Here is a 12045-nt window from a genome sequence, read left to right as displayed (position 1 = left end):
TTCTCCACTGGACCATCAGTGCGATGAAAAACTCCAAATAGAGATGGACCCGCAGTTCTTGAACTGTTACTCCTTTTTTCTTTTTTCTTTTTAATCCCCTCCCCCTCCTTTTATGTGTATAGTCCGAGGAAGTGCTATTGAAGCACAGTATTTCCCAAACCAGGTAGGATCTATTAAATAACCCTTGAACTATCATAAAAGTACAACAGATTTCTTTCTTTATAATAAGTTATTGCCCCAAATCATCTTCTCTGGAAATAGTGCTATAAATACATAAAATGGCTACCTTGATGCGGTAGGTCTATCAGAAAGGGAAGAAAATAACTTTTGAGAAAAAAGAAGCAAAATGAAAAGCAAGCATTTAAATTACTCATCAGGCCTCTCTTGGCCGGCTTCCTTTCTTTCCAGGTGAATGGCACACCCACATGGGCCCTCAATGTGGTCAGAGGGTGGTGTTCACTTTAGTTCCCTCCTTTGAGACTGGTTTGTTGGGAAACTTTAGACTAGAATGTTTGCTAGTGTATTTGTTTAGCGGCTGTTGCATAATGTCTGTTCTCAACAACTTTTCAAATATATGCACTTAAAGTGGAAGGCTTTCATAGTACTATTTTGCAATAAATCTGTCAAATTGAATTTTCTGTTAATGAGTCAATAGATAAACTGAACACGGATCTATTTTAAATATAAATCAGACGTCCCTCACGTATGTTGTGGCTTTATGTTTTTCAAGAAGAATGAAATGAGCTAGTCAGTTGGTGTCTAGCTGAGCTTTCTGATGCGTGATTCCTCCTTTAATGTCCGCATTTCCTTCTATGTTAAGATTGTAGGGAGTGCTAGTCAGTTTAAAGACACTGAATCCAAAAAAAGAAATGAGGGGCTTTTTACTATTCTAGTCCTGTTGGTTTTCATTGCCAATGCCTGCACATGTTCATACAAGAGGCCTTGCTTCGCACAGTTCCTGCACCCATGACTTTCATTCGACCCCCTGTTGTTCAAAGCCAGGACCGTTTGTGTTTATATATGTATGTATGAATATATGTACGTATGTGTGTGTACATGTATTTATTTATATTTTTGAATGTACTTATTTTTCAGGTACTTGAAAATGGTAAAGACACTGGAGAGATCTCTATCTGTATCAGCCAAAAAGATTTGGTGTCTAACAGCCCAAACCAAACTGGTGATATGATGGAAAAAGTGAGTTTACCGACTGTTCATTTACGGTTCTAAGTGTCTTCCAAGCTACTTGTCATTAATTTAGATAATTACATCTTTAAAGTTATTTAGGAAAGATCAGTCATTTGCTGGTCTGTAAAGATTGATAATCTTAAGATTGACGTCTGAATTCCTTTGGCTCTCTGCTAATCCACTCGGGGCCGCTTATTTAACAGCATCTTAACGTTCATTATGCTTGTATTTGGGAATCTGTCTACACTGGACTCTGGGGTTGCCCTCTTGTTTACACTCTGAAAAGAAGTGACATGATATTCAGTGGAGGGTATGTTCTGGATTTAGGGTGTTCCCAAGCCCAAGACCCTGAGCGACTAACATGCAGCTTTGATCTCCTATGCTCATTGTGGCCAGGCCCAAATGGTTTTTCTTAGACACTCTTACCTTTATTTTCTAGACCATTGGGATGTTTCTCAGGCAGAGTCAACATATTCAGGACCTTTATTTGGGGTCTTTGTCTTGCATAAAAAGACACTGAATACCCCTGTTGTTTACAAATTGGGGTTATGCGCCCCAGCGCACACCAGTGTTTGGGGCTCTGTTGCTTGGCTTTTGTTTGGAACTTGCTTCTTCCTCCCCCCTCTTGAGTTCAGCACCCTCTGACTTGCCTCTCCCTGGTGGTATCTATTACCTGGCTTTTACGGTCAGCCACTAAAGTTGCATAAAATTAGAAGACTCTTATCTGATCATTAGTTTGGCCAGGAGAGAAGGGAAATGCTACCTTCAGTAATTAGAGAGAGAAGGGTCAAGAGTCTTGGCTGGTTTCTTTTTACCATCACATCTCTGACTATTTAAAACTACCATGATATGAAAGTTTTCCTAGAATTATCTACTTGTCACCCCCTCACCCCCCATTTTCACATTAGGATACTTTACTCTTTGGTTCATATTAAATTGAAGATGGCATTTATGTTATTTTATATAGGAAGCTAATACTCCGTAGGAATTTTTTGAGTTGGCTTGTGACACATTGAAATGGACTGTTCTTTGCTTCTATAATATGTAAGTTAATCCTGGGGGGCCAGGGGAAACTTGAATTAGGAACACGGCAAAGCTCTTTGGGAGATCCCTGGTGACATTCAAGGATGTCTGTTTCCTTGGTGCACACTTGTCTCAGTCATGAGCCTAAACTGTTTCATACTCTCCTCAGGTTCCTGAACAAATTCTTATCCTATAAAGCCCTGGTGATGATAGTTGTAAAGATAAATGGGTGACGAATATCACATATATTTGGTCACTGCATTCCAGCCTTACCCAACTACCTTGAGATAAAAGGCACTGAGGCCCTATCTCCTGGAAGCTGTGGGATACTCATCTTTGAAACCCTAAAATGCAGTCTGTCACCAAGTTGAGAAAATGGAGATAGAGATGCAAGTTCAGTGAAAGTGTATTTTGTTTTGTGGTCAGCCATTCACATACTTTCCTACCACACATTCCCGTTCTTGGTGTCCACATTTCTCTCCTGGACTAGAAATCGTTCCCTTTTACAAAAAAGGCAATGACTATAAAACAAAATCGCTGTGATTTTAACAATGATCAGCATTGCTTGCTTTTCCAACATAATAGCAAGGCAACAAAACAAGCTCAATGGCTGGGACTGCACAGAAATATATGTAGGGTTTTGTGAATTCACTATACAGATTTTCAATACATGTTTGTGATTCCAGTAAAAAAATGCAAACTCTTACAATTCTAACATCTTTGCCTATTATACCCCTAAAGAAAATAGTAGCTATTATTTGTAATTCAAAGGATTTGACGATACTGTGTGAGAAGTATTAACTTTATTGAAATTAAAAATGTGTTATCATTTTCTGCCTTTCTGATGCTGACAATCTGGTCAATATAGAGCTTTTGAAAACAATGTAGAGCTGATAAAATTAGAGATATGATTATTTATCTCTAATTAGGACAAAGCCTAATTCTTAGGTATTCTACAAATATAGTTGCTGATCAAAGAAAATATTTTACTCAGTCAAGAGTTTAGAACCAATAGGAGAGGAAACTGGCATATATGACAAGATTGCAACTTTCTCTTCTTTCCTTTGAGCCTCGGCATTTAACACATCCCAATATACCTCCATGGAAATTAATAGAAGGAGTGAAAGGGGCACCCTAAACAGAACTAGGCAAGGAAAGTCCACAGCTATAACTGCATTCCTGCCAAGATTACAGAGTAACAAGAAATTGAGAGACACAGGAACTGACAAGGGAGAGAAGGAAAGGAAGCCTGTGACAGAAGGCTAGGCTGGGGAGGTAGGGGGTGGGAGGGTGGGAGAACAGAATGATGGATAGTGTGGGGCACAGAGTGGGAAAGAGTAGAGGCCTAAACACTCAAAGGTAACTGAAAATAATGAAAAAGTCTTTTAAAATGCCATCTGCAACCCAGTTCTGTTGTATTTACTTTCATTTGAAATCTGCCTTAAATTAGAAATATTTTGATAATCCAGAGACCCTAAAGGTAAGGTAGATGCAAACACTGACAATGCTTGTACTTAAATTATTAAATGACAGCATTTCATACTTCACACTTCAGTTATATCTTATTTACAACTTGAAAACATTGAAGTGGCTCACAAGCATTTTCAGGGCCCTTCATTAAAATACAGCCAGGATGAGTCCTTCTGAAGCAGCCTGGGTTGAAAGTCATGTTTATTTTTGCAATCCTGTAGATGGTGAATTGCTCGACCATTGGTTATCTCAGGTTAGTGGGGATGGGGAGACCACCCATTGTAAAACCTGAACATGCTCTGCAAGGGCCCTAAGAGAATGTGTAGCTCCCACATGAAAAGCATAACCCTCATCGAAGAGGACTGTTACCATGTGTCGAAGCTAAACACTCTTCCTGTAAAACTGTCACATCTGCTTTCAGTCCCAGCGCCAAAGGGTCAGAGCTCAATCACAAGCCTGTGGCACCCCCTGCTGGTTAAAAGCCCATGCTCATTTTGTTACTTTCCTTTGAGCTAAACACTGCCATCATTTCACACTTCCTTTAGCATTCTATATGAATTTAATTATCATTTGTTTGGACTTCATTTGTTACAGAGTAAAGGCCGTTTATTCCAGATGTTCACAATTTATGTAATTCTTCTTCTTCTTCCTTATTTCCCCCACCAGTTACTTCTCAGGATTCATCAAAGGCTTCAAGGATCTTCCATCAACCCACCAGGCCTCAATTTTTCTTCAACACGGCTTTTCGATGAGCATGGTCAAGAAATTAAGAACCCACTTTTGCTGAAGAATGAGCAAAAAATTTGGGTCTCTTATGGTAAAGCGTACAGGTAGGAGCGAGGTGTTTCTTCTGTCTGTCCACAGTCTCTTCTGGGGCAAACGAATTTAAAAGGAGAGTTGAGAAGCCAAGAGCACCATTTATGAAAATTTTTTAAAATTTTGAATTCCAATAAAATGTGCTTTTTTTGTGAGGCAGTATTGTTTGTGAAATTTGTCATCTCTCTCTCTCTTTCTCTTTCTATCTCCATCTCCCTCTCCTCGCTCCCTCCTCTCTCTCTCTCTCTCTCTCTCTCTCTCTCTCTCTCTCTCTCTCTGTCTCGCTGTCTCTCTCTGACTTTTCTGTCTTAATGCCTTGTCATAGTTCTTGAAGTCTGCCTGTCAGCACAGCAAGTGGGATTTGTTCATGTCTGAGTAGTCACCTTAATGATAGCAGATGGAAACGCCACGGGGGGCCCAAGCCCATCACACTGTCATTGTCGCACACTGCCCTGACCTGCTTCCACTCCTCTATTTTTTGTCCTTTTTTAAAGGAGAAATGGATGGTAATTGAAAAGGATTTTAAGCAAGATTTATGAAGCTGTAGACAACATGATTCCCTACTCTCTCTCTGTTTTCACAAATAAAGTCTTAACCTTTTAAGCACCAATGACAGAACAGCTAGAGATAAATTGGTAAAGCTCGTAAGCTCTATCGTATCAAAGTTGTATTTCTCAAAGGCGCCTTATATTATCCCACAATAATTACTGGTTATTGCAAAGTGTTGTGTAAATTTTTGTAGATTGGTAAATTCCTGCATACAATTATTTGTGTTTCTGAGGAAAGAAAAAGGCTGCAGTCTGAAGGCACTGATGAGCTGGGCTGTGTGTGGACTGTCTTGGAGATTTATGCATTTTTTGAGAGAATACATTCAGATGAACTCTGAAACTGCTTGTCAGTAAACTTAAATACTACACTTTTCTGCCTTCTCTTAATTTTTTTTTTAGCTCTTTATTTGTAGAACACAATAGAGGACATGGGAAAATAATTTTGCTTATAGAGTATAATTGATCATAATTATAATGAAAATAACCTGGACAGAGCTAGAAGCTAATTGGATTTGACTATATTCTAATAGTCAAAATTTTAAGTATGGAAATAAATTTACTCAGAAGTCCATGATGGTTTTGGAAGAAGTTGGGAGGATTAGTGTTGGTAATATACTACAAAATTCTATTTCACCTGTTCTAGTAGAATAAAATTAAAATACTTAATAATTTCTAATGGTGTGTAATTTATAAAACTCAAAATATCTGTAAGGAATGGTGTTTTTTCCCCAAAGGCAGATTTTAAAATACATTTTAATTGCACTGTGAAAATGGTTTTTGGATGATACAAACAGCAACGAATATTATTACAAGGAAAGATTTTTAACTAAAATGTTTGGCTAGTAATCTCTTCTTAAATATCATTGTTAAAGTGAAAGCAATGACTGACTAATTTTGATGTTTTTATTAATGTTTGCTATACTACTGGATTTTAATAAGCTCAAACACTTGATTTTGGTTATTTGTATCATATTAGTGGAATAACTAATAGAAACACTAAGTATATTTGAAATAACTCCAAAATCAACTGAGGATTATAGCTGGAGGAATCCATAGTCTTATTTGTTCATTATTGTTATTTTAATAGGATAATGTATTCTTTTTCTGGTTTTGAACCTAATATGAGGCACTTGGAAACCATTATGCATTTGCTATTATTGGGATTTCTAAAATTTATGTCTAAAAAGTTATTTCCATCCCAATTTAAAATATATGGAGAAAATGTGCAGTGTGTACTAAATACATGATAATCATTTTTAGGGAGTAATTCTAACTTGCCTAGTATATGTTGATATGGGGGATCAGGTTACTAATTTACGAAAGATGATATTGCCAATATCTGCTTCAATTTTGAGTCCTTTAATTATTTTCTCCCAATTTTTATTTAGAAAAATGTCAAATCTACAGACAACTTGAAATGATAATACAATGAATATCTATATATCCTTCACCAAGGCTCAACAATTTAGAGTTTGCCACATTTATTTTACCGCTTTTTTTAAAATCTCCCTTCTCTCTCTTTTGAATGGTTAGAAATTAATTTCAGACAATCATTAAAGTTTTACTCTTAACTGCTTTAGGTCACATAACTGAAGAATTAGAATTATTCTTCTATATCACCACATTATAATATCTAACATAGTCAACAATAATGTGATATCACCTAATATACAGATTATATTCAAACTACCCAAAATGCGCTTTAGAGCTATTTGTAACCTGGGATCCAAATAAGCTTCATGTATTGCACTTAGTTATTTCCTTTAGTTCTCTTCAATCTAGAATATTCCTCCACCTTTTATTTTGTTTTTCATGACATTGATTTTTTTTTTTAAAAGAGTTCAGCACTTTTCTTGTGGAATGTCCCATATTCTGGATTTTTCTGAGTGTTTTCTCATGATTAGATTCAGTTCATGTAGTTTTTATTGTACTATGCAGGTGATATGGTTGAGTCATATAATTATAAAGTTAAATAGCAAGTTTTTGTCATCAATTTAGAAAAAAAATCTCATATTTGACATAGTGGCCATTCTTATTTTTAAGATCTGTTTTCCATCTGATTTATATTATTTTTTCTTTATTTCAATCACCATTTATCCCCCTATATCCTCTTTCACCTCCCTCCCCCCTCCCATCACCATACTGTTTTTTGTGTCTATGAGTTCTTTCCCCTTTTTCTTCTTTTTTGCTCAATCCCTTCACCCTCCTTCCGACACTCCCCCACCAGAGCTGGCTGCCTGCTCTCTGTCTATGAGTCTGTTTCTATTTTATTCTCAAATAATTAAATTAACCTAAAAATGTTCCTAATAGTATGTAAAATAAAAAACAAATTAGCATAACACTTAGTTAGCCCATAAAGAAAAGAGGTTGTTTTTAATCAAATATTAAGGATTTATTTAAATATCAGATCCAAAGATTATTATTGGTGTATTGCATTGTAGCTACACATTGATGAGCGAGCATCATTTAGTTATATAGGATATAGTTATTACAAAATGAACACTATATGAAAAAATGGTTCTTTTTCTCCACTAAATATTTTACTTTTATTGTTTAAATTATTTTTAAGAATATTATGTGTTACAACTATCCTTGGCAAATTATAAATCAGCCAAATAAAGTAAAATGTGCATTTAAGATTTTTGGATTTTATTAGACACGGATATTTTATGTTTTAGTATTTATTTGTGCTCAAATTTCAGTGTTTGCATAATTTTGCAGATAGCTTTAATTTTTTTTTTCATTTTTCAGATCTCCATGGAACCCTGTTTTGAGTTTGACCTTTGACCAGGTGACTGCATTTGCCAGAGGTGGCATTACAATTGCATATAAAACCTTCTTGGATCCCAAAGCTGTTCTGCTACCTGGATGTGACAAGTAAATTAATGTGTGCTTGGTTAGATTAATCTGAATCATCTAAATTCGTATTTTCCAGAGTGAGAGATTAAAACAGTAAAAGATGTTCTTTGAATCATCTTACATAAACAGTTATTTATTTTATTGACTTATTTCATGATATAATGAGCTAATGCCTAAAAGACTTAATCATTAACATCATTAACTTTCCTTGAGTTTTAAAGAAACGTATGGGCCAGTGAGCAGAGTATAGTTTCAGCTTTGCAGATGTGATAATTTTATTTGAAATGAAAAAACTTTTTTAGTGCTTCCATTCTAACATTTGCATGGAATCATTAAATTCGTATATAATATGTTTATACATGTGTTCATATGTAAGGATCTCATTTGATGATAAATTAAAAACAAAAGGAATATGCTGGAGGCTTGTGGGGATAGTGAGAAGAAGAGCAGGAGGTAGAGGGTTGGGCATCTTGTCTCATATCCGCTTATAATTGTCCATGGGCAGATGGGTGTCTGTCTTGCCTGTAAAAAGATAAAACCCAGCATTCCCTGAGTGTTAACCATAGTCCAGGCACAGTTTTAAATGAATTGGGTAGAAATAATCTAATCCTCAAGACAATTATTTTGATCACATCATTACATGTTAACCTGTTATTACTTCATTTTATAGAGACAGAAACTGAGGCACAGAAGGGCAAAGGAATTTGCCCAGTCACACAAGTGGCACAAGATAGATCCAAAATTCTAACCCAGACTGTCTTTCTTAAGAACTGAGGGGTTTAAGCACTATCCTGCACTGTCTAACAGAATTTTCTGTGATGATGAAAACATACTTCGTGACTATTGAGAACTTGATGTCTAACTAATGTGACTGAGGAACTGAATTTTTAATTTTGTTTAAATTAAATGCATTTTAATTAAAATAGGAATATGTGGCAAGTGGCTACTGTATTGGACATTGAAGCAGAAAACTGATACTATGTTGGGTTATGTGATCTATCTGTAAGGTCCTATCTAGCTTTAATATTTTATAATTTAACAAATCATAACTTTCCTTAAGGTGTAAGTGAAAAGACTGAAGTAGAGGGTAGATCCACAAAACCAAAGGCAGTCTGATGAGGTCACAGTCTAGAGCAGCCGTGGTCAAACTACGGCCCGCGGACCGGATCCGGCCCGTTTGAAATGAATAAAACTAAAAAAAAAAAAGACCGTACCCTTTTATGTAATGATGTTTACTTTGAATTTATATTAGTTCACACAAACACTCCATCCATGCTTTTGTTCCGGCCCTCTGGTCCAGTTTAAGAACCCATTGTTGCCCTCAAGTCAAATAGTTTGCCCACCCCTGGTCTAGAGTCAACCTATTGCTACATATGTCCATGAAGACCAACTCTTCCCCCAATGACGGCCTGCCATATATTAGGCAAGATTTGAATCTCTTTTGTCCTGTTCTGTTTCTTTATGGATAGAAATAACTCATCAGCATTCTTTTTTTTTTTAAATAGGCATTTCCATTTACGAGATGAATTTCATGTGCAATGATCTTTCTCCAAGCTGTTACATTTGCCTCGACCCTTCAATTTTTAGCTAGGAGTTTAATTCTAAATTCATGTATTCCTTCTTAATTTTACTTCCCAGGTGCAATAAATATTGTTTTAGTGAGTGGATTCAAATTAGATTTAGCTCCTTAAGAACAACAATATGAAACTGCCTGCCCTTATTGAACTAATTTGAAGATAATTTCCTTAATATTTGGATTCCATTGAATTTTCTTTCTGTACTCTAAAGTGTATCATTTAAAATCCTAATGATCATATTCTTACTTGTATTTCTCATAGTATTGAAAAAAATACTATTACCAGCCCACAACCTCTTGAATAGCAGCATGTTCTAGGATATGTCTTAACATATCAATGTTGACCCAAGTAGTTTTCTTTAGAGTAGGGATTTGCTCACTTTTAAAACAAGTGATTTGGCTGAATTAAGAATGGCATTCAACACCTCCAGTTTGTGGTTTGTCCATGTACCCACTAGACTGTTGCCTCTTAGGATGTTCTTAAAAATAACAAACTCGTGCTTAGCACAACTATCATACGTATAAAAACATCCTTTATTATTCATTCTCCATTGTATTTAGAATATAAATGTAACCATGAAGATGGCCTCAACTATGAGTGAATCTTTAAGAATAAAAGTCATTTTTTTGTTTCTTTGTTCTATTAATAATTAATTAGGCATGGAATCCCCCACTGTTATAAATAATTGCAAGGTAAAAATGTAAACCTTTCCCTTTCCCATTTATCGATACCAAAGCACTTTACAAATTTTTTGTTTAAAATTATACATTGAGTTTTCTCTTACTAGTGGAGTATAAAATGCATAAATTATTATACTAGTATTTTAAAGACTATTATAAATAAATATATGTTATTCTAGCAAAAATAATCAAATGTTTCACTTTTTTTAGTTGGGAAGTTTGTGAGGGATTTCCAGTGAATTTTAATGCCAACAGTCAACAGATACCTGATCAATTTGAAAAGGTGGACTTAGAGGATCATTTCCTACAGAACAAGGTCAGAATTATATGTTGTAATTAATGTGGGTATTTTATGTATTGGATTTTCAGTCAATACATGGTGACTGAGTGGATATTGGTAAGTTTTAAAAACTATGAATTATTCTACAAGTGTTGGGGCATTATTCCTTAATTCCTATTATTAAGCCCTTTAAAACTGAGTCAATATATAGCATTTCTGCTTGAAAAAAATTCGACCTGAATGATGTCACTCAAGTACTGTTTTTGGCATATTTTCTCTAGACCTACTATATTATAATAAGCTTGAATTACTTGAGAAAGTCATGCAGATGGCTGTTCTGTATACTTTAGGATCTGATCTGTTTGCTCTATGGGTTGATGTATCTAACGAACATGAGTTCTTAAGAAAACCCAGTTCATGTCAAGCCAATCCAGAAGGTCTATGGATTAATTTGCAGTTAGGTATCCTGCCAGTAAAGAATTTGGTTCTCCAACTGAGCTATTAAAGGCACTTAAAACATGTCTTTTAAAAAGGAATACTTTTTTGTTTTTCTCATCTGGGAAACTATGTAGAGTTGTTCATTTCAACTATATAAACTTTAGTTTGTGAATTCAAAACCAAAAGGCACCCACAGAGATGGAGATGCCCAAAGAAAGTAGGACTTCCTGTTCACTGGTCTGGGCTCTCTATTTCCAAGACACAGTGTAAGAATACATTGTCCCAAACTAATATTTTTAATTTCTCCATGCTTCCCATTCATGTTATTATGTCAAAACTTATATTGAGAATATTAGTTGTTTCAAGGTGCATATAAATCTAAATAATATAATTATAAAAAATAGAATAAAATCAATAATTATTTCTAAGCCTGTCTGTTCTTGAGCAACTTTAGAAAATAAATGTAAGTTCAATGGTGCGCCAAGAATTAATGCCTTTTATATTTTTTATTCACCTGACATTTAGATTTATTTACCATAGTTCTGATCCAGTTGCCAGTTCTCTCTCTTTCTTTCCCTCCCTCCCTCCCTCCCTCCCTCCCTCCCTCCCTCCCTCCCTCCCTTCCTTCCTTCCTTCCTTCCTTCCTTCCTTCCTTCCTTCCTTCCTTCTCCTCACCTGAGGCTATTTTTTCATTGATATTTAGGGAGAGTGAGAGAGAAAGGGAAAGACAGAGAAATATCAATGTGAGAGAAACACATCGATTGGTTGCTGGGGAGGAGCCTGAAACCAAAGTATGTGTCCATGACCAGAATCAAACCTGGGACTCTTTGGTCCACAGGCTGACACTCTATCCATTGAGCCAAACCTGATAGGGTTCCTTTTACTAGTAGGTTTTTGCTGTAACATTATTTTCCTGCTCAAAAACTTGTGTGCTTGGCTGTTGCCTACTGAAGTTGCATATCCTCATCTGGCCTTCAGTGAACCCCATGATTCTCCTTCAGTCTTCCCTTGCCTTTCAAATCTTCTCTTCTTGAAACTCTTCATACCATACAATCAGAGCTAATAAATTGTGTCCCACAACATGCTTTTCACTTTGGTATACTTATGCCATGGTATGTGTTGTTCTTTGCCTAGGAAATAACCCCTATCATTACTGTGTGTGCGTG

General features: G+C 35.7%; 1 protein-coding gene across 1 annotated transcript in view; it reads left to right on the top strand.

Moving 5' to 3' along the window:
• DCDC1 (doublecortin domain containing 1) overlaps positions 1-12045 on the top strand; it is a 333377-nt gene that overhangs the window by 170792 nt on the left and 150540 nt on the right. Inside the window, exons 11-14 of the mRNA XM_059711140.1 lie at positions 1096-1197; positions 4348-4511; positions 7797-7922; positions 10372-10477. Coding sequence (XP_059567123.1) covers positions 1096-1197; positions 4348-4511; positions 7797-7922; positions 10372-10477 — 498 coding nt within the window. The remainder of the gene's footprint in view (positions 1-1095; positions 1198-4347; positions 4512-7796; positions 7923-10371; positions 10478-12045) is intronic.

Source organism: Myotis daubentonii, chromosome 9 (assembly GCF_963259705.1).
Source record: "Myotis daubentonii chromosome 9, mMyoDau2.1, whole genome shotgun sequence".
Taxonomy (NCBI): Eukaryota; Metazoa; Chordata; class Mammalia; order Chiroptera; family Vespertilionidae; genus Myotis; species Myotis daubentonii.
The sequence above is the reverse complement of the archived record's forward strand: the minus strand, read 5'-3'. Positions and strand labels throughout refer to the sequence as shown.